The sequence below is a fragment of the Haliaeetus albicilla genome, chromosome 13 (assembly GCF_947461875.1).
Source record: "Haliaeetus albicilla chromosome 13, bHalAlb1.1, whole genome shotgun sequence".
NCBI classification, from domain to species: domain Eukaryota; kingdom Metazoa; phylum Chordata; class Aves; order Accipitriformes; family Accipitridae; genus Haliaeetus; species Haliaeetus albicilla.
Window position 1 is genome coordinate 16,048,162 of NC_091495.1, and position 24,475 is coordinate 16,072,636.

Genomic DNA, 24,475 nt, shown 5'->3' on the forward strand with positions numbered 1-24,475 from the left:
GCACCTTCATGATAGAGACACCTACTCTAGACTCATGAAGAAGTTTATTTTGAATTTACCTTCTATATTCATGATGTGTGAAGAAAACAGAGGTGCAAGAAACAAGCAGCTTTGCTTTTCTTCATGCCAAGGAGACAGCATTGTTCACAAAGAGAAAGGTTCTACTCAGTCAAATGCTAAAGTCTAGAAAAGAATTCAAAGTCACCTTGAAAATGTTTTAGTTCTTTAATCTAATTAAATGATACTTCCCCCCCCCCCCCCCCCCAGCAGCACATTTTAACTTCTCCCTTTACTCACATTTATACTCTGTAGTCAATAAGCAAAATAAAAGTTGCTCAAAGGCTCCTACATGCATTTAGTCTGACACAGTAAGATAGGGCTGAGATACTATGGGCCACTAAAACACAGGTCAATACCCAGCAATGAAGACTTCCACAAGAATCTCAACCCAATCTGCTCTGTAGAACAGTGCCACTCCCTTCCCAAGAGGATGCCCTTCAGAAGGGGGAGTCAGCTTCTTTAAACCAGCCAGCTAATCATGTTTTTTTGCTGGTGAATCAAGAAACAGGACATTTGTAATTTTCACTAATTATTTTTTTCTGAAGATGAAAAGTAGAATCTATCAGGAAGGGAACAACCATCAAGAGAAGAAAAGAGAGCTTTGCATTGCCTTTTGTTCAGAAACTCCCGGCACAGGAGTATCATCTATTGCTTATCTCTTAAGCATGTCGAATGGGAACAGAAGGGACAGTATTAATATACCTGAATTTTTGGCCAGTGGATTAAATCAGCAATATGTTCAAAACTGACTACATCATTTGTAGCCCCAATCCTATTCTCAGAATTACTCAAGAACTAAGGGAAATAACAACAACATTGGACTGATTTTCAAAGGTGCTTACAACACACCCAGTGATGGTGGTGCTCAGAGTGGGCCATTTAGCTAGCTGATGCTGAACAATGTCACACAGCTTCCAGTCCGTGAACTAACTTGCTCATCTCTATACAGTACTGCTATTTCACAATAAATGTAGCAGAAAGCTCCTGAAGGCCTAAATTATATTTGAGAAGAATACTTAGGCTGCTAAATCATTCAGGCACTTTCAGAAGATTTACTCCAGTTCGCGAATCTAATTGTTCATCTAAGCCTTTTTCAACTCAGTTTTAAAAATTGGCTAAATAAGGTGCTAATGTTGACAACACTAAAAATGCCCTTAAACTCATTTAAGGTTAATTTGGTAATTTACCAACATAAAGGTTAAGCTAACTAAAGGTAGTTTTTTATATAGAATTTTACAGAATTGCACTGGCTTAGCTACAATAGTAAAAAATAGTTTATTCAAACTTCTCTAATACTGACAAGTTCGTAACATTACTTAAGGTAACGCTTCTCTAGATAAAAAAAATCCATAGAGGAAAATGATACCAATGAATACAGTTTTTGTTCTAGCAGTGAGTCACTTGAATTTTTCAGGATATTCAGTAAAGCAATCATCAGCAGAGAAATAAAACTCCTATTTCCCTGACTTAAATGATCTTCTTTCTTGTAAGGAGTAACCCTCTTGGGTAAGAAATGCTGCTGTGAATAGGTCTAGACTTTACACAGCCATGGGTCACTAATTTAATTAGATTTCAAAGCCGCTATTCTACATTTACACTGAATACAATACTTCCTGTACCCTCCCTCATACAAAAAGGAATAAAACAATCCCCCAGAAGTTTACACCTCAATGCATGAGGAAACAACAACAAAGTGTATATACAATACCTTGAGTTACAGATGGGGTTTATATTGTTCAAGTTATTAGGAAAACCTTAACTACCTGCTAAGTTGGTACTTTTAGCAAGGAAAACAAAGGGTTTCTCCTTTCTAGTGAGATAGGATTCTGTTTGACCTGCTCTGCTCAGAAAATGACTGCCATCAGCCAACCTCAGTAATGTCCCCTCCTAATTATGAGCTTTTACACATATTACAAAATTAAATCAAGTGTCTCTGTATGAATAAAAGAAATTTAAAAAATGAACTTTACTGGTAACAGTGGAAGTCCTTGCCTTCTATAAAAAATAGTAGGTTTTGCAGGGGTTTCCTTGGGGGGTGAAGGGTAGGGTAGAATGAGGACAGGAGCCCTGCTGTGTGTCAGTGTTTGGTCTTCTAAGCTTTTCTCCTTTCAAACGAAAATGGGGGCTGCAGTTTTCACTGGGTTCTTGTATCACGTTTGTTACCCTGCATTTCAGACTCTGCAAGGTTACTGTTCTCATAATTTGAGTGATCCAAAGCTGCATGGATTAGTTACTTGAGGAAACTGGGGGGTTTCTCCTCACTAAAAGCCATGAGGGAATAATAAGAAACCAAGTTCATATTTTTTTCCAGGAGCTCACAAAACATTTCAAAGAATTACAAAAGATAGGAGGTGTTACTGGAAGTGAAACCACACTAGCAGGATCATTAGCCTCCAGTTTCACCATCTGTAAGTGACCTGAAAATACCTATTATTTGATAGTATCATACTGCTGTACATCTGTACTGTTATTCGGCAACATGTATATAAAGGAAAAGTGTCCTATAACAACTATATGAACAATCTATGCAAATAACTTTGTTATTATTAACAACAGTCCAACTTCACACATCTGCTGAAGCAGAGTACAAATTCAGTCTCAGTCCAGCTGTTATACTCAAGTATACACCCTTTCATACTCCTTTCTTTCACAGGAAAGCCAGATGCCAGCTTGTATCATGCATGAAGGGCAGGGGCAGATGTCTGGCTATAATCAGGGATTCCTTTGGGTCTCACATGTAAATGAAACACTTCAGGTGTTGATTCCTGAAGCCGACAATACAGTTCTTCTGTAGGTAGCTACAGCCTACTACCTTACTCACTGTGTACACAGCGAGAGAGAGAATTTTGTGAAGAGTGGATATAATTATGCTAGTGCCAACATTTCTGGCAAGTCCAGTGCTTGGCTTTTGTAAGCAGCATTCCCTCTCTCTGTATGGCAAATTAACAACAGTAAAAGGTGAAACACACCGTAACTTATTTCTACAGTGCAGTATTTCTGGAGATATAATGGCTACTAGGATATAAAAATTTTTGATGCACAGATCAAGCTGAAATTATAATAGTCTCTTTGCTCTCTTATATTAGCTAGTGGTAATGGCAATGAAATAAAAGTCAAACAATTACAGATAGTATGAAAATAGGTTTCTCAACATCCATTCCTCTTTCTGATCTCTTGATAAAACTGCTGGGCCACAATACTTATTTGTCATCATATAATGGAAATGAAAAGTTAGTCAACATAAGATATCCAGCAACTTGTTATTAAATAAAAGGTTTAAAGAGAGCTCTTTTATGGTTTCTAACAGATTTCAGTGTATCAGCTTAGATATTTTAAAATTAGTGCTGTGATGAAACAGCAGACTTTCATGGTATGAAAACTGAGAAAAAATAAGTAGGTATTTTAATGCAATTTAAAAATTGCCAAGACAGAGAGCACTGGTGATCTATGAATTGTCTAAACCCCAGGCCCAAACATATTGCTTACTCTCACGTGCACACGAAAAGAAAGGGGGTAAATGGAAGTAACAAACAACATTCAAAGGTAAGCTTATTTTAATCTGGTTGTAAACAAAAGCCACAGGGGCAAAATTCCTTGCCCTGCTCCCCCAAAAGCTAGAAAGCAAAGCACAAAAAGTGAAAGGAGTTTAGTGGGGAAAAAGAGGTCACAGGAAGCAACAATAATAATGTCAAATGGAGGTGGAAAGAAACTGAATTCTATCTTCTCAAAAGCAGCGTTCTTTGCTAGTAACAGATGAAAGACATTTATTTCATTAAAAGCAGTTTAAGAACAGGAAGGCACAATTAAGTATAACTAAGGGGTTAACATAAGTTTGGGGAGGGTGTCCCTACCCTAACTAGGAACATAGCAAATAAAAAACAATTATGATGTTATTTCCTCGATTATGGCCACTTCTGCTTTACAAAGTGAGAAGTTATAAAAGCAGGTGCTGATGTGACCTTAGTACTAATTAGCAGGACAGAGCCCTCATCCAGTTACAGGGCAATATTCCTTGGCACAGGGATACAACAAGGAAGAAGGGAGAAGATACAAGGAGCCAGAGAGAAAATCCAGCATTGTATTATCTCCAAAGAAAGTACCATCTTGTGACATTTGAGAATGTCCCTCAAAGGCCAGCATCGGGGACTTGAGGCACACACACGCAGAGCCTCTTGATACTCAAGAGAGCTGTAGCTGGGACTAGATAAATTGTGAGAGCTGTGATGAGAGTGCTAGAATGAGAGCCATGGGATTTAACAGGAAGATGAAAGCCATCCGTAACACATCCCTCCTTTTACCTTATCCTACTCCATAGCACTGTGCCTGACCAGTGCCAGCTCAAAAACACATCTGCCATGTAAGCATATTCCTGGCTACTTCTATCTACAGTAGTGGCAAACATACATTTTTACTGCCTTTTCTGATTTTTTTTTTAAACCACAGAGCTGCTTTATCTCCAGTCTAGCAGAAGTTCACATGGAGATGGCTGACTACTTTGAACTGACTGCAGACAAGCCGGTACAGGCATTACTGAGTAGCACAGACCGGTAGGGGCCACCAGCAAGAGATAAACTTGGTAGCAAATTCTAATTTATTCACAACACATGGAAGAATGCATCAGCAAAGGCTCTCAAAGTGAAGCACATTAGTTAGTCAAGCCTACTCAAGTTTTGTGGCTATTTTAAAATTAATAGGGTTGAGTAAACTAGAGCATGCAGACAAAAAGGCCCACATCCTCGAAAGCACATTGTGGGTATGCTGAGAGTTGTCTTTGTTGATCTGGATCTAAATGGATTTCAAAGTCTAATAATGAATCAATGAGTTGAATACAGTTTCCCAGATTCCTATTTCTCTGTGATCAGGCTACTATAATGACCTGGGATTCAAAGAGCGTCTTCCACTGCATTATATTAGACCAAAGCTGGTATTAAAGAACTTTCAAAATGTGAAATTATGTGATAGTTGACTCATCACAGCAAGAACCATAAAGCTGAATACTGCTGTGTCTTTTTTACATATCCATGTAATCATATGCAAATTATACCAAGAACAGTAAAAGCAAAATAATAAAGCATGGTAGGTGTCAAACATCATAACTTGTTTTCTTCCATGGTATGTGTTTATAAGAGATGCATGGATCACTTTACAGTTAGCAAGAAGTTTGTGATGAGAAATACTTTTGTCTCCCAAGTATCCAATAATATTTAAAAGTAAAGAAAAGCTGACATACCTGTTCCTTTACTGCTCTTTTTTTCAGACTGTGCCACTTGTATAACCTCAGCAGCAGCATCTCTTACTACCAAATCTTCATTCTGCAGCAGTAGAACCACACATTTCCACATAGCAAGGGTATCAGACAGTCCTATATTTATTTATGGAGAAAAATTAGAATTCTATTTCTTACATGCATTCAAAGAAGTTAGAGAGCTCTGTTTCCACATCTAAATGCAACAAATGCAGGGAAACACTGAAACATGGGCCGAAGTGCACTGGCAAACCACTGGGAAGACAACTGGCAATATGATCAAAGTTTTCAGCATGTGTGAACTTTATCTAGGTGATGACTCAGCTTGGTTTAAACAGTGGGAAACAGATACTAGAATGGACCTCTCTTAATCTGGGTTCAACTTTAAGTCGTGGGTGCTCTGAATTTTCTGCAGTTTCTAGGAGTGCCCAATTCCTGTTTGGCAACAGCAAAAGTTTTGCCACTGGAGATTGACCAACGCACTGTGATCATGGATTTGGAGCAGGGGCTGCCAAACCAAGTTTTGTTCAGACACTGCCAGTAGTGCTGGCCACAAATGCCATTCCCCGCAGGAAAGGGAAATGATCTCCCCCCTCCCAGAGATCTACCTGTCATCTACTTCTCCTATATCCACCTCACCCCACCACTCACCAACATGCCCTGCCATCCTTGTACTCACTACCTGTTGGAAGCAAGGCAGCTTTAATCCATGGGGTAATTACCTGCACACAGTTAAGACTAACCAGAGATAACTGCCAAGAGGGAGGTGTTCATTTGGTAAACCCCAAACAGGCAGACACTGCATACCTCCCCCGTGGCACTTCAAATCTCACAAGCCATATTCCACTTGCAAACCCTTGTGCCGTTTAATGGTGTCACACTAAGGATGACTAGCTGAAGTCACAGAACTGTACACATAGGTTTGCTGGGGTACTTTTCAGCTGACTTTTCCACTCTCTTTGAACATCCTCATTAAAGGAATTCACTGAAAGGTCTCTTTTAGAGGCAGCCAGCTGTTACTTATTACTTTCTGGTGATCACAGAGAACAATAGAGTTGGTGCCTCATTGCTGTGCTGGTTTTCTTCAAGCATGTTATCAACAGGTCTATCAGAGATTTGTATTACAAGGCTAGCTAGACAATTAATTGTATTTCACTGCTTGGCCAAAATTAATTGCTTGAGGCTTTACTACACAGGCAGAAGAAGCATTCCTGTATTTCATATAACTTCCCCATGTGGGAATAGCATGGAGTATAATTATTTCAGAAAGAAGTTGCTTTTTTCTGGCAGGACACACCCAATAATGTTATACTGGCACAGCTAGGGCAGAATAATTATTTCCTTCTAGACACAATGGCCAGCTTGCCCACCTAGACAAGTTTCTACTGTAACTCCAGGAGAAGTGGAAGTCTGCAAATGGGTCTTCCAGAAAGACTTTTTCTGAACCCTCAAGCAACATGATGAAGAGATGATGGAGTCATCCAGAAAATAGTGATCAGCATTCACCCTCTTCCTCTTATGAACATACTTAATGGAAGCTTATGGGAACAACTACAACTGCATTTCATACAACCACAATTTTCTTTAACTTCTACTTTCTACTATATGTGGTCAAGCAAAGTGATGCAAAACAAGGCATAAAAGTAAAAACTGTTTGTATGTGCATAACCTCTTTAACTTTAAGGGAATGATTCTGGGTTTGTATCACTACAACTAAACACCAGATCATGCTCCTGATTTGCTAAACTTCTCACTGCAGTACTGACAGTTTCACAGTTGTGAAGAACCCTAGATTGACAATTCTAGGTAGTATAAAGGGTTGGCTCTGCATCTTTCCTCCCCCTGGCCCAATTTTCAGAGCAAAGAGCTAGTTCAGATGGCTTGCCCACTGAGGCCTTGGGGCTTGCTTTTGTGGGATGTTTTTTGGGGGATTTGGTTTTTTTGTTTGTTTTTCTTTGTTCTGGTAAGATTTTATGCAGGATACAAACTGCTGCTATTTTTTATTTCAGACCTTCACATCTGCCTGATTGGAAAGCATGGAAACCAGAAACTGTTCTGACAAGATCAAAGAGGAAACTGTTCTCCATCAGCTATGGACCAGATCAAAATGGCAAAAGATGAGAAGCACAGCATTTGGGAGTTTTTCACTCCAATACCTCCACTGTCTTCATTTGATATAAAATGGTAATGTCTGTCCTACTCAGAGCTTTAACTAGATGGTAGAGGTCAAGATTTCCAGAGTTGATACTATGAACACTTAATAGTACACTGCCTACCTCATATAACAGATGTAGCTCTGTTAAATGGTATCAATACCTCTTAAAAGACACACCTCAAAATAAATAGCTGACTTTTTAAAAAACACCACTATCTACAGTCTAAGAAATACACCATTCTTCTCATCTAACAAAAATTTGGATCTAGTCCATATACATGGACTTAAGCTACTCAAACTAAAAACATTTAAATAACTACATTGGAATAAAATATCATAGAATCATAGAACCATTTAGGTTGGAAAAGACCTTCAAGATCATCGAGTCCAACCATCAACCATGCCCACTAAACCTGTCCTGAAGTACCCCGTCCCCTCGCTTTTTTAATACCTCCAGGGATGGTGACTCAACCACTTCCCTGGGCAGCCTGTTCCAATGTTTGACAACCCCTTCAGTAAAGAAATCTTTCTTAGTATCTAACCTAAATCGCCTTTGCCTCAACTTGAGGCCATTTCCTCTCATCCTATCTCCAGCCACCTGACAGAAGAGACCAGCACCCACCTCACTACAACCCCCCTTCAGGTAGTTGTAGAGAGCGATAAGGTCTCCCCTCAGCCTCCTCTTCTCCAGACTAAACAGCCCCAGTTCCCTCAGCCACTCCTCAGAAGACTTGTGCTCCAGGCCCCTCACCAACTTGGTTGCCCTTCTCTGGACACGCTCCAGCACCTCCATGTCCTTCCTGTAGTGAGGGGCCCAAAACTGAACACAGCACTCGAGGTGCGGCCTCACCAGTGCCAAGTACAGGGGAACAATCACCTCCCTGCTCCTGCTGGCCACACTATTTCTGATACAGGCCAGGATGCCGTTGGCCTTCGTGGCCACACTTGGGCACACTGCTGGCTCATATTCAGCCGGCTGTCAACCAGCACCCCAGGTCTTTCTCTGCTTGGCAGCTTTCCAGCCACTCTTCCTCAAACCTGTAGCGCTGCATGGGGTTGCTGTGACCCAAGTGCAGGACCCGGCACTTGGCCTCGTTGAACCTCATACAATTGGCCTCAGCCCATCGAACCAGCCTGTCCAGATCCCTCTGGAGAGCCTTCCTACCCTCGAGCAGATCGACCCTGCCTCCCAACTTGGTGTCATCTGCAAACTTGCTGAGGGTGCACTCGATCCCCTCGTCCAGATCATCGATAAAGATATTAAACAGAACTGGCCCCAATACTGAGCCCTGGGGAACACCACTTGTGACCTGCCGCCAACTGGATTTCACCCCATTCACCACAACCCTCTGGGCTCAGCCATCCAGCCAGTTTTCCCCCCAGCGAAGAGTACACTTGTTCAAGCCATGAGACACCAGCTTCTCAAGGAGTATGCCATGATGAGAGACAGCGTCAAAGGCCTTGCTGAAGTCCAGGTAGACAACATCCACAGCCTTTCCCTCATCCACTAGGTGGGTCACCTGGTCATAGAAGGAGATCAGGTTGGTCAAGCAGGACCTGCCTTTCGTAAACCCGTGCTGACTGGGCCTGATCCCCTTCTTATCCTGGACTTGCCATGTGAGTGCTCTCAAGACAAACCGTTCCATAATCTTTCCCAATACCAAGGTCAGGCTGACAGGCCTGTAGTTCCCCGGATCCTCCCTCCGACCCTTCTTATAAATGGGAGTCACACTGGCAAGCCTCCAGTCCTCTGGGACCATATATATGTACACAATACATCTTAACTCATGTATTAATGGGTTTCATCTAAAAAGATCCAGAAAATTAATGTTCAAACTACTCACCAAGAATGAGCTTCTCATTGATCAGAAGGAACGATGTTATACTTTTAAGAACTTCAGCAGCTGCTAACAGCATCTCTGTCTGTTGCTCATCTCCACAAAAATAAACTAACAGCTGAACCCATGTTTTCAGGACTTCTTTTGAAATCTGAAGGCACAGAACATGTGAGAAATATGCTGTACAATCCAGTGTTACCACTTACCATCACATTAAACTATGGACCACCAAAGGGATACCACTCATCATTAAATGCTGGGGTTTTTTTGAGGTGGTGAACCCCACATGTCCATTCAAAAGTTGGCTTAATATGTCACAGATAGTCAAGATGGGAGATTTTCTTCTAGTCAGAGCAGTATTCATAGGCAATTCTCTCACCCTGTCCCTTCACACCAGACTCACCAATGACCACACAAGTCAAAGCCTATCTTTGTGTCCTCAGTTCTAAACATGCAAGCCAAATATACCAGACTATAATGAAGAGAAGCAATTCTCAGAAGTGTCCTACATGTAGACACATACACATATCTGGAGAAACAATTAAGAGCATGTGAACTGTAGAATGAATCTTAGGCTTTGGTAATGATAAAATGCTTCGTAAAGGGGTGAATGCGGCTCCATCTGTCTCTTCTGCAGATACTGAGGATGGAAATTTTTTTTAACAAGACTGCTAAGATATCTTGGGTTCTGATAGCATGTTGTGCTGGTTTTGGCTGGGATAGAATTAATTTTCTTCATAGTAGCTAGTATGGGGCTATGTTTTGGATCTGTGCTGGAAACAGTGTTGATAAATCCACAGGGATGTTTTTATTCCTGCTGAGCAATGCTTACACAGAGTCAAGGCCTTTTCTGCTTCTCACCCCACCAGTGAGGAGGCTGGGGGCGGGGGGCACAAGGAGTTGGGAGGGGACACAGCTGGGACAGCTGACCCCAACTGACCCAAGGGATATTCCATACCATATGATGTCATGATCAGTATATAAAGCTGGGGGGAAGAAGGAAAAGCGGGGGGGTGTTTGGAGTGATGGTGTTTGTCTTCCCAAGTAACCACTACACATGATGGAGCCGTGCTTTCCTGGAGATGGCTGAACACCTGCCAGCCCATGGGAAGTGGTGAATGGATTCCTTGTTTTGCTTTGCTTGCACGCATGGCTTTTGCTTTACCTATTAAACTGTCTTTATCTCAGCCCAAGAGTTTTCTCACTTTTACTCTTCCAATTCTCTCCCCCATCCCACTGTGAGGGAGGTGAGGGAGCAGCTGCCGGGTGCTTAGCTGCCGGCTGGGGTTAAACCACGACACGTGTGCATTCACAACACTGAAGGAATCTCCATGTTGACCTATACACAGCAAAGCTTGCTGTCCTGGAACATGAAGAATTACAAAAAAAAGAACAGGAAAGAAATTTCCTGGTTCAAATAAAATCCAGTTGCCATCTTCTGGAAAATACTTAGTCCTCAGACATACGCTAGGAAAACTACTACTTAGTTATAATGGGACAAAGCTTTCCAATGTGTGGTGATACCTACTAGATTTTTTGTGGAAAGAAATAACGTGCATTTTACCCATAACTCAAATAGCGCTTCCAAGACTTGTAAACTCTGACCCCCGTTGGGACAGCTGGGCCATAATTGGGAAGAGAAAGTCCCAACTTCCATAAGTGACCAAGAAGGAGCTGCGATCCCCTGCAAGTGCCACCCTCAGGAGAGTGGCAGGTCAGTCAAGGCACAGCAATCTCAAGTGCAGGTTAGATAACAGAACATGCCAACTGCAGGGGGTGGCACCCACGCACAGCCACAAACAAGCCTGTGCTACAGCTATCAGAGGAAGCTCCAGAGGGAAAAAAAACCCTCAAACAGATTTCGACCTCATGCACAGGAGAAGAGGAAAAGCAGCACCAGCTCGACCTGGAGACACACTTGAGGTATGCACAGTTAATTTTTTTTTTTCCTCCTTTCTTTATTTTTTTTTACTTAAATTAAAGGAAGTGAAAAACAGAACAACCAAATAAGGCAAAGAAAAGAACCAATGAAAAGGTGCCTTGAGTTAAAGGGCAGAGAGGCGTGGGAGGACTCATAGAGGGATAAATGAAACCCCAGTAGTACTCTGCCTCATTCCGCATGGTACATGGCCATGCACCTGCACTACACAAAGGGACAGAGCCAGAGCATGTCCTACAGTTCTGTAACAGGTTAAAAAAAAAAAATATCCAAAGATGTTACAATTACTCAAATTCTGAACAGACACATGGACTATCTAGAAAGATAGAACTTGACTTTTACCTTATGGAAGAGAAACAATCCCTTCTACAGATGCAAATACTGAATGCAAGCCCAAAAAAAGAATTTAGATGGAAAACTGATGTACTTGGTCTTTTACAAAGCAGAAGACACCCTCTGTACATATATCTTACATCTCACATGATTTACATGATTATTAGATAATGTTGTTTTAGCATTACTACAGTTAAGATTGTTACAACATTTTTCATTAATTCCTCTTTGTAAATTAATACAAAACTTCAGAGCAATAACCTGTTCCATGTCTATTTGTGAAACCAGGTTTACATGGTTATTTTAATGTTTATAATTTGAAGTCCTTGCATTTTGCCTTTCTTAAACAAAAAGATTTAACATCACAATTCATGTTCCAAATTCTTGGGTCCAAATCTGTGGCTTCCTTTTTTTTATGAGGCAAGATTACTAGCATACAATATGAATCAATTCTGCTGCACATTCTATAAAAAATAACAGCTACATAAGGAAAAAAAATAATCTTCATTTTAAAACAGATCACGACAATTTTGTCTATTTTAAAATATCCATTAAGTGTTCTTTGTGTCTTTGACAACATAAAAAACCCCCTAAAATTGTCTAGCACTAAAAGCTGCCTTAGCAGTGCTCTATGCATACAAATGTAACATCACAGACTGATAATTTAAAATCAAAAGAAATCTGAGGCAGTAATTTGTGCTGGTATAAATCTAAATTAAATAGCCCATAAACAGGAATGGAGAACACAGAGCCTTGAACTTTGCAAAGGTTATTATATTTACTCTAGGTTTTAAAAGCAAATTTTAAGAGGAAATTCAATGAGAAACTCCACGCAGACAACAGGCTGGTGTGCTTAGACAGTGATTTCAGGCCTGAGACTTGGCAAGGTCACACTGCCCACAGCAAAGAATGAACTGCACCCAACCACTGCTTCAAGCTTCTTGCCTTCCCTTCTGACCTGCTCCCCAGCAATCAGAAACCACAACAAAGTTGCACTTTAGTAAATGGACTGGATTCAGTACATGTGTTAATCACTGTAGGCATTTTTCTTTCCACATTATAGCAACTATTTTGGATGCTCTCAGAAGCTGAAATTAATCCATCAGAAAAATTCACTTACGTATTTAACTTGAAGTAACTTTGAGAGGGATATACTGAGATGATATTCATGGCTGTTTCATTTCAGAATGTGGCAGGGTATTTAGAGAGGAAGACATAATGCCAGAAAAGGTGCAATGACACAAGAAAACACAAACTTGGGGCTTCTATCTAAAAGAAGCCACATGACTTCTATCACCAAAAACTCCAGAATTACAAAACTGTTAAGCAGCTCCATTTCTCTTACCTGCTGATGGTTCTGCAAAAGATGGATAACCAGCTTGGAGGCAAATTTGAGAGCTATGCTTTGTACTTCAGTGCTGAGAAAACAAGGTAAAGAAAGTATCAAAAAAAAAAAAAAAAAAGCAGCTATTTCTGCCATCATTTCATCTCTAGAAAAAAAACAACCAGCCAGTTCTTAATCATTCTTGATTATCACCAATGGGTATTTTGCAAGCTGAGCACTTGGCATTTTTACTTTACAGATCTTGATGTTAGTTAAGTTTTTAGTTGAGATGCAAATGAAATATGCTCTTACTTTCAGCTCTCTTGTGTTTATTTTCTACCTGCATACTTGCCATAGAAAAACACATTTGAAAATGGAAGCCAAGTCAAACAAACCAGACATTATTTTAAATGATAAACAAAAGCATTTCTTCAAGCTGGTGTTAAGCTCCAGAAGTACCTCTTCTAGAGCTGCTAAAAACGTTACTAGTGCAGAATACGAGAACTGTCGTCTGCTGAGCCTCCATGCTGCCCAGCAGGGTCTAAGGACTTGGCACTTGGCACCATGGCTCCTGAAGGGCTGGTCTCACCACAAGGAAAGGCAACACCTGAGCAGTAAGGTTTGCTATTTCAGCTATTTCCCTCTAACAGCACCAGTCAGTGTTACTTTACCATAAGTACCTTACTTCATTCCCGAAATAAACACTCCACATCATCATTTAAACTTGAAAAATTTAGTGCAAATAAGCAGCAAATGTGCACAGCTATAAAATGCTGTTCTACACTGTATACTGTAAATATTCTACATTGGCAACACTGGGGTGCAATGTTTATATGGCTGAAAAAAAGAGACTATTAGAAACAGGATGGTCTTGCCCCTAGAGCCTGGACACTTTAACCCTGTCTGTCCATTCCATTATGAATAGATGGACACAGCTTCTAATTCAGTACAAACTGGCTCCAAATTTTCAGTGCTTTCTGGTGACTTTATAGTCTGATTAAGGAGTGCGAACCCTAAGGATTAGGGTTAACCATTTCTGCCAATCCAACAAGTGAAATCAGATCTGTCACTCTCCCTGCAGACCGTCTGCAGATAAATCAGGATAGCATGGATGGCAGATTCACGGATGAGTGTATGTTTGGATCATCTATTCTATGTGTTAAGGTGTTTCCCAATTACCATTCAGGAAGAGCTATGCTCACTGGCTATCATCTAACAGCCAGAGTAAATTCTTATTTCAGGAACTGTATTACTGGACATTTACAAGATGCTTGCCAGTATGACTTCTGGGCCTTTTTAATAATTCAGATCTGTGTCTAACTTCTCTGAAAAATTCTCATCAAAAACTCTCTTTATTCAAATGAGCCACACTCACCTTTCTGAAACATGGATTTTTAAATCAACAGTCCAAAACCAATAAATTAATGCTTCAACATTTAAAGTTTTTAAAATATAAGTATTTTAACAAGCATAACAGACCATACCTGTTGGCGATATCTACAATGTTTAAACTCCAGGTTAAGAGCTCATTTGGATTCATTTTTATAGAGCATTCAGTCTTTGGAAGCACATTTCTGAGATCCATAGTATAAAGAATTTCCAGCACCTGCACACACAATTCACAAACAATGAAGTTGCAAACAATCTCAATATGAATGTGTACATTTGAGATCAGTAAAACACTGACTGAAACCCCACTCCAAGAACACAAAGGTCCTCTTCTGACAGTGCTAAGATAGGAAAGAGGAAGTTCTTGCTTTTATGCAAGAACATCTGTTACAGAATTATAGCACAGCTCCTATTCAATGTAAAAAAAACCACCACCAAAACCCACTCATGTACTATTTAAAAAACATCACGCACGTTTGAAACATATTTTTAAAAATGAAGAGTATCATTTACTGAAAACATATCAAATGTCAATAAAATAGCACCCTCCTACCTTGCAAAAACACGGGAGGTTCTTTTCCTTCAGAGCCATTGTGAGAAGAGCGCCTTCCAAATCAATGAGTAAACACAATACACCTCCTCCTTCTTCTGCAATCTGCTTGGAATTTATTTGCTTCAGCCAGAGCAGTATTGCTTCCAATGCAAGCAGACGTACTTCATGAAACTCACAGTGAAGGAGATGAACTATTGACAATGGTGGCTTGGCTATTTTCTTCGCAACAGGTGAACTGCTGCTCTGGATGTCAGGACCTGCAGTCACCAACAGCACTTCTATCACAAGTTTGGTGATGCTCTGAAGATACTGTATCAGTCCTGGTACTGCAGATGAGTAGGGAATACCAGACATCAATTCAGAATCTGAAATGACTCTGTTCATCTCTTCCCAAAATCCAAACAATGGCATTCCTGAAATGAGAATAAAACTAAGTAAAGTGACAAATAGATAATGTTACCATCTTCTCCAGATCATGAAGCGATTCTGAAGTTGAAAAACATCAGGTATGCAAAAGGTATCACAAGGTAATTTCAGGCATGAAATGAAAACATAGTTCTCCTTCATTTTAAACTGATTCTGAATTATAAACCAGCTTTCCTAGATATCAGGTGTATTCATATTTAAATAGAAAGAAATAAGGACACAAACTTTTTTGAAAACTGTAAATTGTTCAACACATGGGATGAAAGCTTCAACCAACTTAAAAAATCCTACAATACTTTGCAGATTGCCTGTCATCTTCACCAATTACAGCTCTTTGATAAGTATTTCCTTAAATCAAGCTACTAATACAGTCTTGCAAATTGTACATGCTTTGCACTACCATTGTAGAAAGTGATTAACACAAACTGTATTAAATACATTTGGAAAAAAAATGTAGGTAGTTTGGAAACATCAAAAAGCACCAAATACAAATATGCAATCATATTATACTAGGTAGAATAGCTCTAAAATCAGAGGTTAGACTGGAGAAAGTGCTGTCTGTCAGCTTACCCAGCTGCAACTGAAACCAGGAGAAACAATGACAGGGCCATTCTGATAATACTGAAAATCTCATGCTTTGCATAGCTTTAGTCAGAAAAGGTTACTATTAAGAAGATGATACTTCTACATAAATACATCTGTCCTGTGTCTATCAATCTAAAGAATTTACTGATTAAAAAAATCCAGTGTGCTTTTCCTATGCTTATCAACTTCAAACAGGTAAGACAGGTAAGAAAAAAGGAGCTGCACTGTAATCCCTCTTATGTACCAGCACAGGAACTGTGACATTTCAGCCATTTACACTGGTTCAACCTGCTCACATGGCACAGCACAGCCCAAGAACCTTCTTTAGTGCTTGGCCACCTCCTGGAGTGAACAAAAAGGTCACTGCTATCTGTGATGCCAGAGGGTTTCAGCCTTCAGCAAAGTTGGCAATGTTGACACAAAATGAAAGAAAAAAATTAATCAATAGTCCTCACACACACACAGACTGAAATCCTCACGTGCCTTGAGTTCAACCTTCTTCTCCATCACCAGCAGGAATGAATCATTTTATAATACTGAAACCAAGATTTTTGCCCCGTTCAGATGTTTGTATAGCTTGTACTGTGAGGAAATTAATATGTTATATCCCACCAAATTCAAATACAAGTAAGAGAACATCATGAAGCACAGAAGAGAACAATACTGCCACTGGTGTTAAGGGATATTAGAAGTTTAGGGTTTTTAAAATGTCGAAATGCATTAAAGGTAAATACAAAGATTAAAGCAAACTTACTTAGATTTCTTCAGTATCTGCAAGAAGAAAATTCATTGCCATGTAACTTTGCTATTTATAATTAAGTAAGCACCACGTACTACTAAAAGCCTGTCCAAATATTACTATTAAATTGCTGAATTTGACATGAAGCTGCAACACAAATGTGGATTCATTTTGTTGCCCTTGAAGACATTTCCCTAAGCCTTCTATTTAAAATTAAATACCCTTCCCTTTCATATTCAAATTCTTCCAAAGCCATCTTAATTTTTTTGACATTTACATAGAAACTTGACATGGTTGTACACTGTCTAGCATGTAAGGCAGAAGCATTTTCTGAGTAATTCTGGACAAGCTTCAAAGAAATTTGGTATTTGAAAAAGATTTGCAGACATATTACCTAACCATTAGTTCTGTCATTCATGTTTTCACTACAGTTTCTTTTCTGAATGGGCTTGATGTAGTCAAAAAAACTGCAATATCACTGCAAACCTATGTCACAGCATAATCCTCTAGATGACGCAGATGGCTTCCATCTCATAACATGCAAACTTGTATATTTTATTTGCTACATTTTCTAAAACCCCTCCAAATAGAATGGCATTACATACTGGCATCGCAGCATGAACTAGCATTAATGCCTATGTCACACGACAAGTATCCAACTGCCAGAATTCCTTAATTTCCGAACTGTCTGGTTGCCTTGGAGATGGATTAGGCCTTCGTCCCAGTTATTACACAGTCTGACTCCACAGACACCAGTTAAACAACAGAAATAATCCCAGGCAGCTGAAAGAAAAAGGTTCAAGTTCAAGCACCTTGGTTTGAGAAGAGAAACAGCTTCAGTTTTGAAGCCCTGCACCCTCTCAGCTTCCTATGTGCTTCCCTCCTCAGCTGCATTTCAGCAATACACGAGCCTGCTAGCTCAGTTGTCTGAACCAAGTATGTATTTCTAAGTATGTTGCAAGAGAATTGCTTGTATTTCTTATCAACGTTGCTTTACATTGAGGTATAGCTATCATACATGCAAGCAGTAACACAAAAACCAACAGGATGGAAGGGTCAAAGCTCTAGGGCAAGGCAAGGGACAACAGTATTAAGCAGACAAAAAGAGATAGAGACAAATGTTAGGGTAAGAGGGGGAGGGTGTCTTTCATTTTGTTGGTGTCAACACTGCTAACTTTGCTAGAGCCTGCAACCTAATATCAGAAGGAGTGGTGACCCTTTTGTCAACTCCAGGAGCTGGCCATGCACTGAGCTTCAGATCCAGTTCAATAAACTTTCATTTGAATTTTCCAAGGCCAGCACAACTTCACTCGGTGTCTTCATCTTTGAAGGGGAAAATTATTTTTATATGAAAAACATAATGGAGCTACTCACTCCTAGAAGTACTAGTTTGCAGAGACTGTGATACAAGAATCTTCTGCCACAGATCCTCTTTTTCTGTACATATCAGACACTTCTGGTTTGGAAGCCTTATGGATGATTTCTGGTTTCCCCATGTAACTGTGAAAGACTGGGCACTGTGGCTCATCTATTTTACAGAAAGTCTCTTTAAAACTGGATGTCTCAACAGCAAGGCTGTCAGCAAAATAAGACTGTCTGCATATTTGCTTAGCCTCAGCACGCCATAGAGCAAATCTTTCTGTATTCATCTCGTGCTCCACATGCTCTCCAGCACTCTTTTTTTCACACAAATATGTACAGAAGGAAAGAAAGCCCTTGTCTCATTACAATGCAGTGGAAATATTCCTTCTTTCAACGTCATCACTAAGAAATCTTTCCTGGCTTTCATGTAAATGTTTTCTCTTCTGCTTAACTTTAAGTAAACTCTTTTTCTTTGGCTTACATCAAAATATCCAACTAAACCAAAAAAACACACTGGTTCCCAAAGTAAATGTCTGTCTCTGTTGTTAAGATACAGTAAAGACATACTTCTATTTACAAACAAAAAAATCACTGTACAGTTTGAACGACCAGCTGCTGTGAGAAGGAAGAACAAATTTTGGCTGACCAAACCAGGATCCTGGCAAACAGCGGTCTTGTCCAGGATGCTGACAGATGCAAAAGAGCCCCCAGGAATTAAGTGGATTAATTTCCCCCCCGCCCTTAAGGACTGCTTCATTTGTGGGACAGTAAGAACTTCATCTCTCTTAGGAAGGGACGCACCTTACACAATAACTTTGTTCTCTTCAACACAGTGCATCAACATCCCACAGTCCTCCTCAATCCCTTTATGTCCACTACACTGAGATATGCATACAATGTCTATGTCACATCATCTAGGTTTGAGGCATTGTTTTTTAAATCCTATTTGTGATCAACTGATGTTCATAGTCAGTTACATGAAGTTAAATGGTCTTTCATAATCTGAAAATAAAGAGGAAAGGAAGAGGAGCAGAATGGAATTAGCAGACCTGATGAATCTCGAGCTAAAATCTCCTCAGAGTTTAGCCAGCTCCAAAACCTGTGCCCTGCCTTTCTTCTGCTCTTCCCTGCAGTGGCAGGCAGGCACTATTCTATAGTCTGTTTCCAGAGTAAGCAGATACATACAGTAAGGACAGCAAAACTTCCCTCCTCAGGGATTAACAAACTGTCAGCTGATGGACAGTTCAGCTGATACTTCACCTCAGAGATTCTACAATATGTTCAAAAGTGACAGAAGTCATCTGAATTCCTTTCATATTTAAAACCTAAACTTGTTTCATTGCCTTGCCAGGTGATGTACAGGACTGATTATGTATTTCTGTTGAATTTAGGTAATTTTACAGTGGCTGTCTAGGCTACTGCCAATTAGACAACTCTCCGTATCATCAAGTATTTATTGTGTGAGGGGCTTTTTTGCTGTATCTGTGATTATGATACAACTAAGTATTTGCACACTTGTAGATAAATACTGAGATCAAATCCTGTATGCAGCCCCTCGAGCATCCATGCCATCTTCCTACTAGGGGCTCCAGAAAATAAGAACAAAGAAGGGAAAAAGGGGAGAAATTATACTGACATCAGAAAACTTACTGACACTCTGCAAAGTCAGACAAAAATTACAAGAGCAGCAACGAAATGCTGCTGTGTCTGCAGTACAATGTTATAGGATGGGGGTCCAAGCATAAAAAATCTGGATATTCATCATTATTCACCAAGACCTGCAAGAAGTTGCAATTATTTAAGGACTGAGAAGTTAAAATCCCTTGCGCTCACAAACTACCGTCTATCTAAGGGTTTCTGAAGAGATCATATGAATAGAGAGAAGGCTGAAAGGTAATCACTGCCAAGAAGAGATTTTCCTAGACAAATATTAAGGAAAAGTATTTTCTTTCATATTTTCCCTTTTTATTAAAAGTGGATTAGGCGAAGTCACCGGTAAATGGAAAAAAAACCCCAAAGAGAACAGAAAAGCTATTACAATGTGGAACTAAGATAACTGTTGATGATCAGGAAAAGGGCATATTTTAAGCAGGATATTTTCTTTTAAAGACATCTGCAACATCTTTGACATCAGAGACTGAGCATCAGTACTCAAAATAAAATTCAAACCTACAAACATGAGTGATTAACAGAATCCATGGAAAATATATCATTGAGGACAGAAGCATCCCACTGCATTTTGTATAGTATAAGTTTTCAAAGGAAAAAAAGGGGGGGGAAGGAAAAAGCATTTGATCTGGACACTGAAACTGCAATTTTTCTTACAGCTTCTCTCTGGCACAGCACCAAGTTTTCCACTTCTTTTGCATTCATAGAAAACCATAAACCCCCATGGAGTCAGTGCAAATCAGTCAGTGGTACATGCTGGAATCTAAAGAGAACCCAAAACAAGATTTCAGAAGGATGAGCAGTCTCCCATCTTCACATGGGGACGGAATTTTAACTGCTAACATTTACAAACACGATCAACTGCACTCTCCCCTAGCGTCACTTACTTCCTCTTAACACCTTTCCATACTCCCTGTTCAACACAGCATTCCAGCAATATCATGCTCTACCCTCCACAACCCCCCTCCTTTCACCGTGTCCCTGAGATCTTTCTGAGAACACTTTTACTTTCCTCCTCCCTTGTCTGTGCCAAGAGTTCTGCCTCCGACATTTCCTTGACCGTCTGTTGTTGTTGCACACCTCCATCATCTTTCTCCCAACATTTCTTCCTTTCAGCCTTGGTCCATTTGCTTTGTCTTTCTGTCTCACACTCACTTTTGCGCTGCCTTTGGGCCACCTTAACATAGTACGTCCCTCACTTGGTCTGCCTCTGGCATTTCACTGTCTGTGCAACTCCCAGTCACTCCCTGTCTCTTGGACCTCCAACAGTCCCATCCTCAACTTCTTCATTCTCCTGCCTGCACTGAATTAGAATATTGGGTACGCAACCACACTTCCTTTTGACTTGTCAGTAGGTCTAGGCCATTTAGGTGATTTTATAAATATGTTTTAAATCTTTACCTTCCCTGAGTCAAAATAACAACATTGACCAAGTGCCACATGAAGCTTATATAATTTCTGACATAATAAATAAAAATTGCTTTCAATTTGTTCAGATGGAATTCCTTAAGTTTAAGCTAATTAGACCAAATAACCAAAACATGCATTAACAAGCTGCCAGCGTTTTTGTTCAAATAACTGTTTGGCCACACTTCTTAGGGACCTAGGTAAAGAAAGTTAAAGTATGGCTAAAATAACCAACCTAGTTATTCCCGTCAAATTTTTACCATTTAGACATTATCAGTTTTTAAGTCAGCCTTCAGAAAAAAATTCTTTTAGCTACCATTTAGCTTCTTTTCAAAATAAGAAAGAGTAAGAAGTACAATATAGAAAAAAAGTGGGCACAGCCTTCAAATGCTATTTAAAAGTCCTACAAATCATATCATTCAGGCAAAACATTTAAGAGATTCCCACTTAAAAAACGAGATGTGCTTTCATTGCAAAGCATCTAGAAGTTTGATAATGCATACTATTTCTACCACTACATTTTATAACTTCTAATTAAAAAGGACAAATATCACTAAGAGAATGGTATTTGCATTATGTTATTTAAAACAGAGTATTTTGTCATATTTGAGAGCATAAAAAAGGACAAAACCAGCTGACAGTTGTACACAATTGCCCATGTTTCTGATCTCATACACACATGTGCGATGCACAGTATTTTTTGCACTTGTTTCTGTTGCTCCTGAGCAGAATTTAAGAATCTTAACTAAGCTACATCTACAAAAGGTTTAGCTGTTTGGAAGATAGTAAGAAAATGGAAGTCTGTTTCTGCAAAACTCAAGGAAAGAATACATTAGTGAGAGCAGAATACTGGCTGCTCCATTTTGATATCAAAACAATCTATGAACAAGATTAATTATGTAAATACTGAGTAGCTGTTCCCACTGATGACAACAACAGTGGAGTTTGGTTAATCTCAAGTACTTTTATAAATTCTTTCACCTCAAATGTAGAAAGGAAAAATGCATAGTTAGGGTTCAAGTGGCAGCTTCTCCTAAATCACAGATTCATCCTATTTGACATCCTGTTTAAATGTCTTCTCTTTCTCATCAAACTTGAATTTTGAAGATACTATACTCAATAATAGGCCAAACCAGCCAGGAGATAGACGGTGTGTGTATATATATATGTATGTATATATATAAAAGAACAACTTGGAAGCATTATCTTTAGCAAATTTTTCTTTCATCTTTCCCCTGACTTCTGTTCTACATCCTATTTCACTTATGTTGATGGGCTTTATGGACTCAACACAATACTTTATCAACAAGTGCCATTTTTTTGAACACAACCCTGGCTAAAATACGCTTTTATTAGTCAAGTGTATTTTAGTGAGTTGCATCCATCTTTCCCTTCAGGAATTGACAAAATACTATCAGAAAACTGTTCTGAGACATGAGCAAGAAAGAAAATGTGACCACTTCGTCTTGTTGCATTCTTCATCTGTTACGGAGAGACAGAGCATCCCAGATCTGAGCTTCCACTGCAGTACACTGCTCTGGTTCCTGTGTCACCAGCACCGCAGGATCACAGCAATACTATCATCTTATTGTTTAGCTTCAGACACCAATTTCCAGGAGAAGGTCCGAAAGCAGGAATGTCTATGACAGATCCTGTCAAAAGTCCACATATTCAGCAGAGGAATCTTATCCACGGAAATGCTGTATCAGAGCATAGCCTGGCTGTAGTCTGGTATTCTGTCTCTTGCAAAGCCCATCTCTGAGTGCAGAGCAAAGTGTGTAGCCTCAGACACACGGAGGGATCTGTAGCACTACAGCTTGATAGACCTCTCCTAACTCCTGCTGATCCAAGACTTGTGAATTTGCAAATAATTATAAACACAGCTAAGGCTGGACATATTCTCACCTGGACTCGGAGGCATTTTTCCCCTCCAAAGATGCCTACAAGTGTTATTTGCTTCCTCCAGTAATGTTTGAAGTGTGAAATTCAGGAACTTCCCCCTATTCCTACATCATCCACTCTGCTGCTGGTTTACTTCTGGAGGAGTAACTTAACTGCTTTTTAGCAGTGCCAGAAAATCCTCTGGAAGAGGACTGCATTGTTCTACCCATTAGACTGAAAAGGCCCTGGACATCTGTAATTTCAAGTCTATAAAAACAGTTACTGTGGAGACAATATATCAAAGAGGTCTGCAAGAACAAATTCACTGGATATTATTAATAATTACTAATACTGACAATAGACATTAGCTCATCAAATAATCCTAGATCTGGTAAGAACTTTTGTTTGTTCTCAATAAAGGCAAAAATAGCATTTTTATTTATGTATTTTAACTTTTTTTTTTAAAAAAGGCTTGCTTCAGTTTTTTTCTGAGTTCCAATTGTAACTGATAACTGAAAAAACATACATAGTTGTAAGTTTACATAGTCTTGGTATTATGTATCGTCTCTGCATACCAGAAGACCCTCAGGCACATCAGGAGCTAGAAAAAATGCTCTAGATTTTGCCTATCAACTCAAGGAAAGAAAACTCTATTTTCCCAGTGACATGAATCAAGTAACACTTCCATCCAAACCAGCAAATCAGAATAATTATGGGGCGGGGGGGGGTGGTGGTGGTGGTTTAATTATCATCATTTGGCCAGCAATAAATTTTTAGCTGGACAAGATGCTTTTGGTATCCATTACTCCCTGCCTTCCTTATCTGACATTTTAAATTGTTTTGAATTTGTGAAGTAAATTCCCTAAGGGCTGTCCTGCACTTTAAGAGACAGATTTTATTAATTGAAGACAACAAATCACTTACAGAAAATACTTGTAATGTAGGAAAGGCCTAGGCAGGGTTGTACTCTGAAAATCTCTTTGTAATTGTAGCCCCTTTAGACAGGCATAATCAATTAGAAGTGGTCTGATTTTAACTAGTTGCAGGCTCATTACATTGCATTCCCATTTCTGTCAATGAAAATCAGTTTCAGCCCTTGGCCTGGAACTCATATACAGCACTTCCTGGGGCCTCTTAGATAAACACATCAAGAAACAGTTTTATTTGGATTTGTCCTTCACCCTTTATTCATTGAAACAACTTTACGAATCAAGATTAAAACAGAGAAAAATTGGCTCATAACCAGAGATAAACATATATGAGCAAGATATTTAATCTCAGAAAAGTATAAAGCTTCAGTTAATAATTATTCCTTACAGAACATTTAAATGTGAGACTCAAAACATTCATTTTTAACTGCTGAGTTTAGTCTTTCTCTTACTGTGTCATGAGACACTCAGGTTCTGTTTAATATAAACATATTACTCCTTCATTTCAGAAGGGCTTCTGCCTGTGTTATATAAAATTGTCCCTAATGTATCTTCAAGTTTTCAAACCTGTATTTCCAGTCTAAGTTTCTACTCTCTGTAGATATTGCCTGCAACATATAATTTTAAACCGGTATCGGAATG

The 24,475-nt window shown here is 39.5% G+C and overlaps 1 protein-coding gene across 11 annotated transcripts in view; it reads right to left on the reverse strand.

Moving 5' to 3' along the window:
- The window catches only part of THADA (THADA armadillo repeat containing), a 171,601-nt gene that overhangs the window by 23,711 nt on the left and 123,415 nt on the right, over positions 1–24,475 (reverse strand). For 10 of the 11 annotated variants that reach the window (XM_069800252.1, XM_069800256.1, XM_069800254.1 and 7 more), the window contains 5 exons: positions 14,837–15,249; positions 14,379–14,500; positions 12,916–12,988; positions 9,305–9,449; positions 5,291–5,422 (listed from right to left, as the gene is read on the reverse strand). In XM_069800252.1, coding sequence (XP_069656353.1) covers positions 5,291–5,422; positions 9,305–9,449; positions 12,916–12,988; positions 14,379–14,500; positions 14,837–15,249 — 885 coding nt within the window. Of the gene's footprint in view, positions 1–59; positions 184–5,290; positions 5,423–9,304; positions 9,450–12,915; positions 12,989–14,378; positions 14,501–14,836; positions 15,250–24,475 lie in introns of all 11 variants that reach the window. The other variant, XR_011327475.1, reaches the window with a different exon arrangement.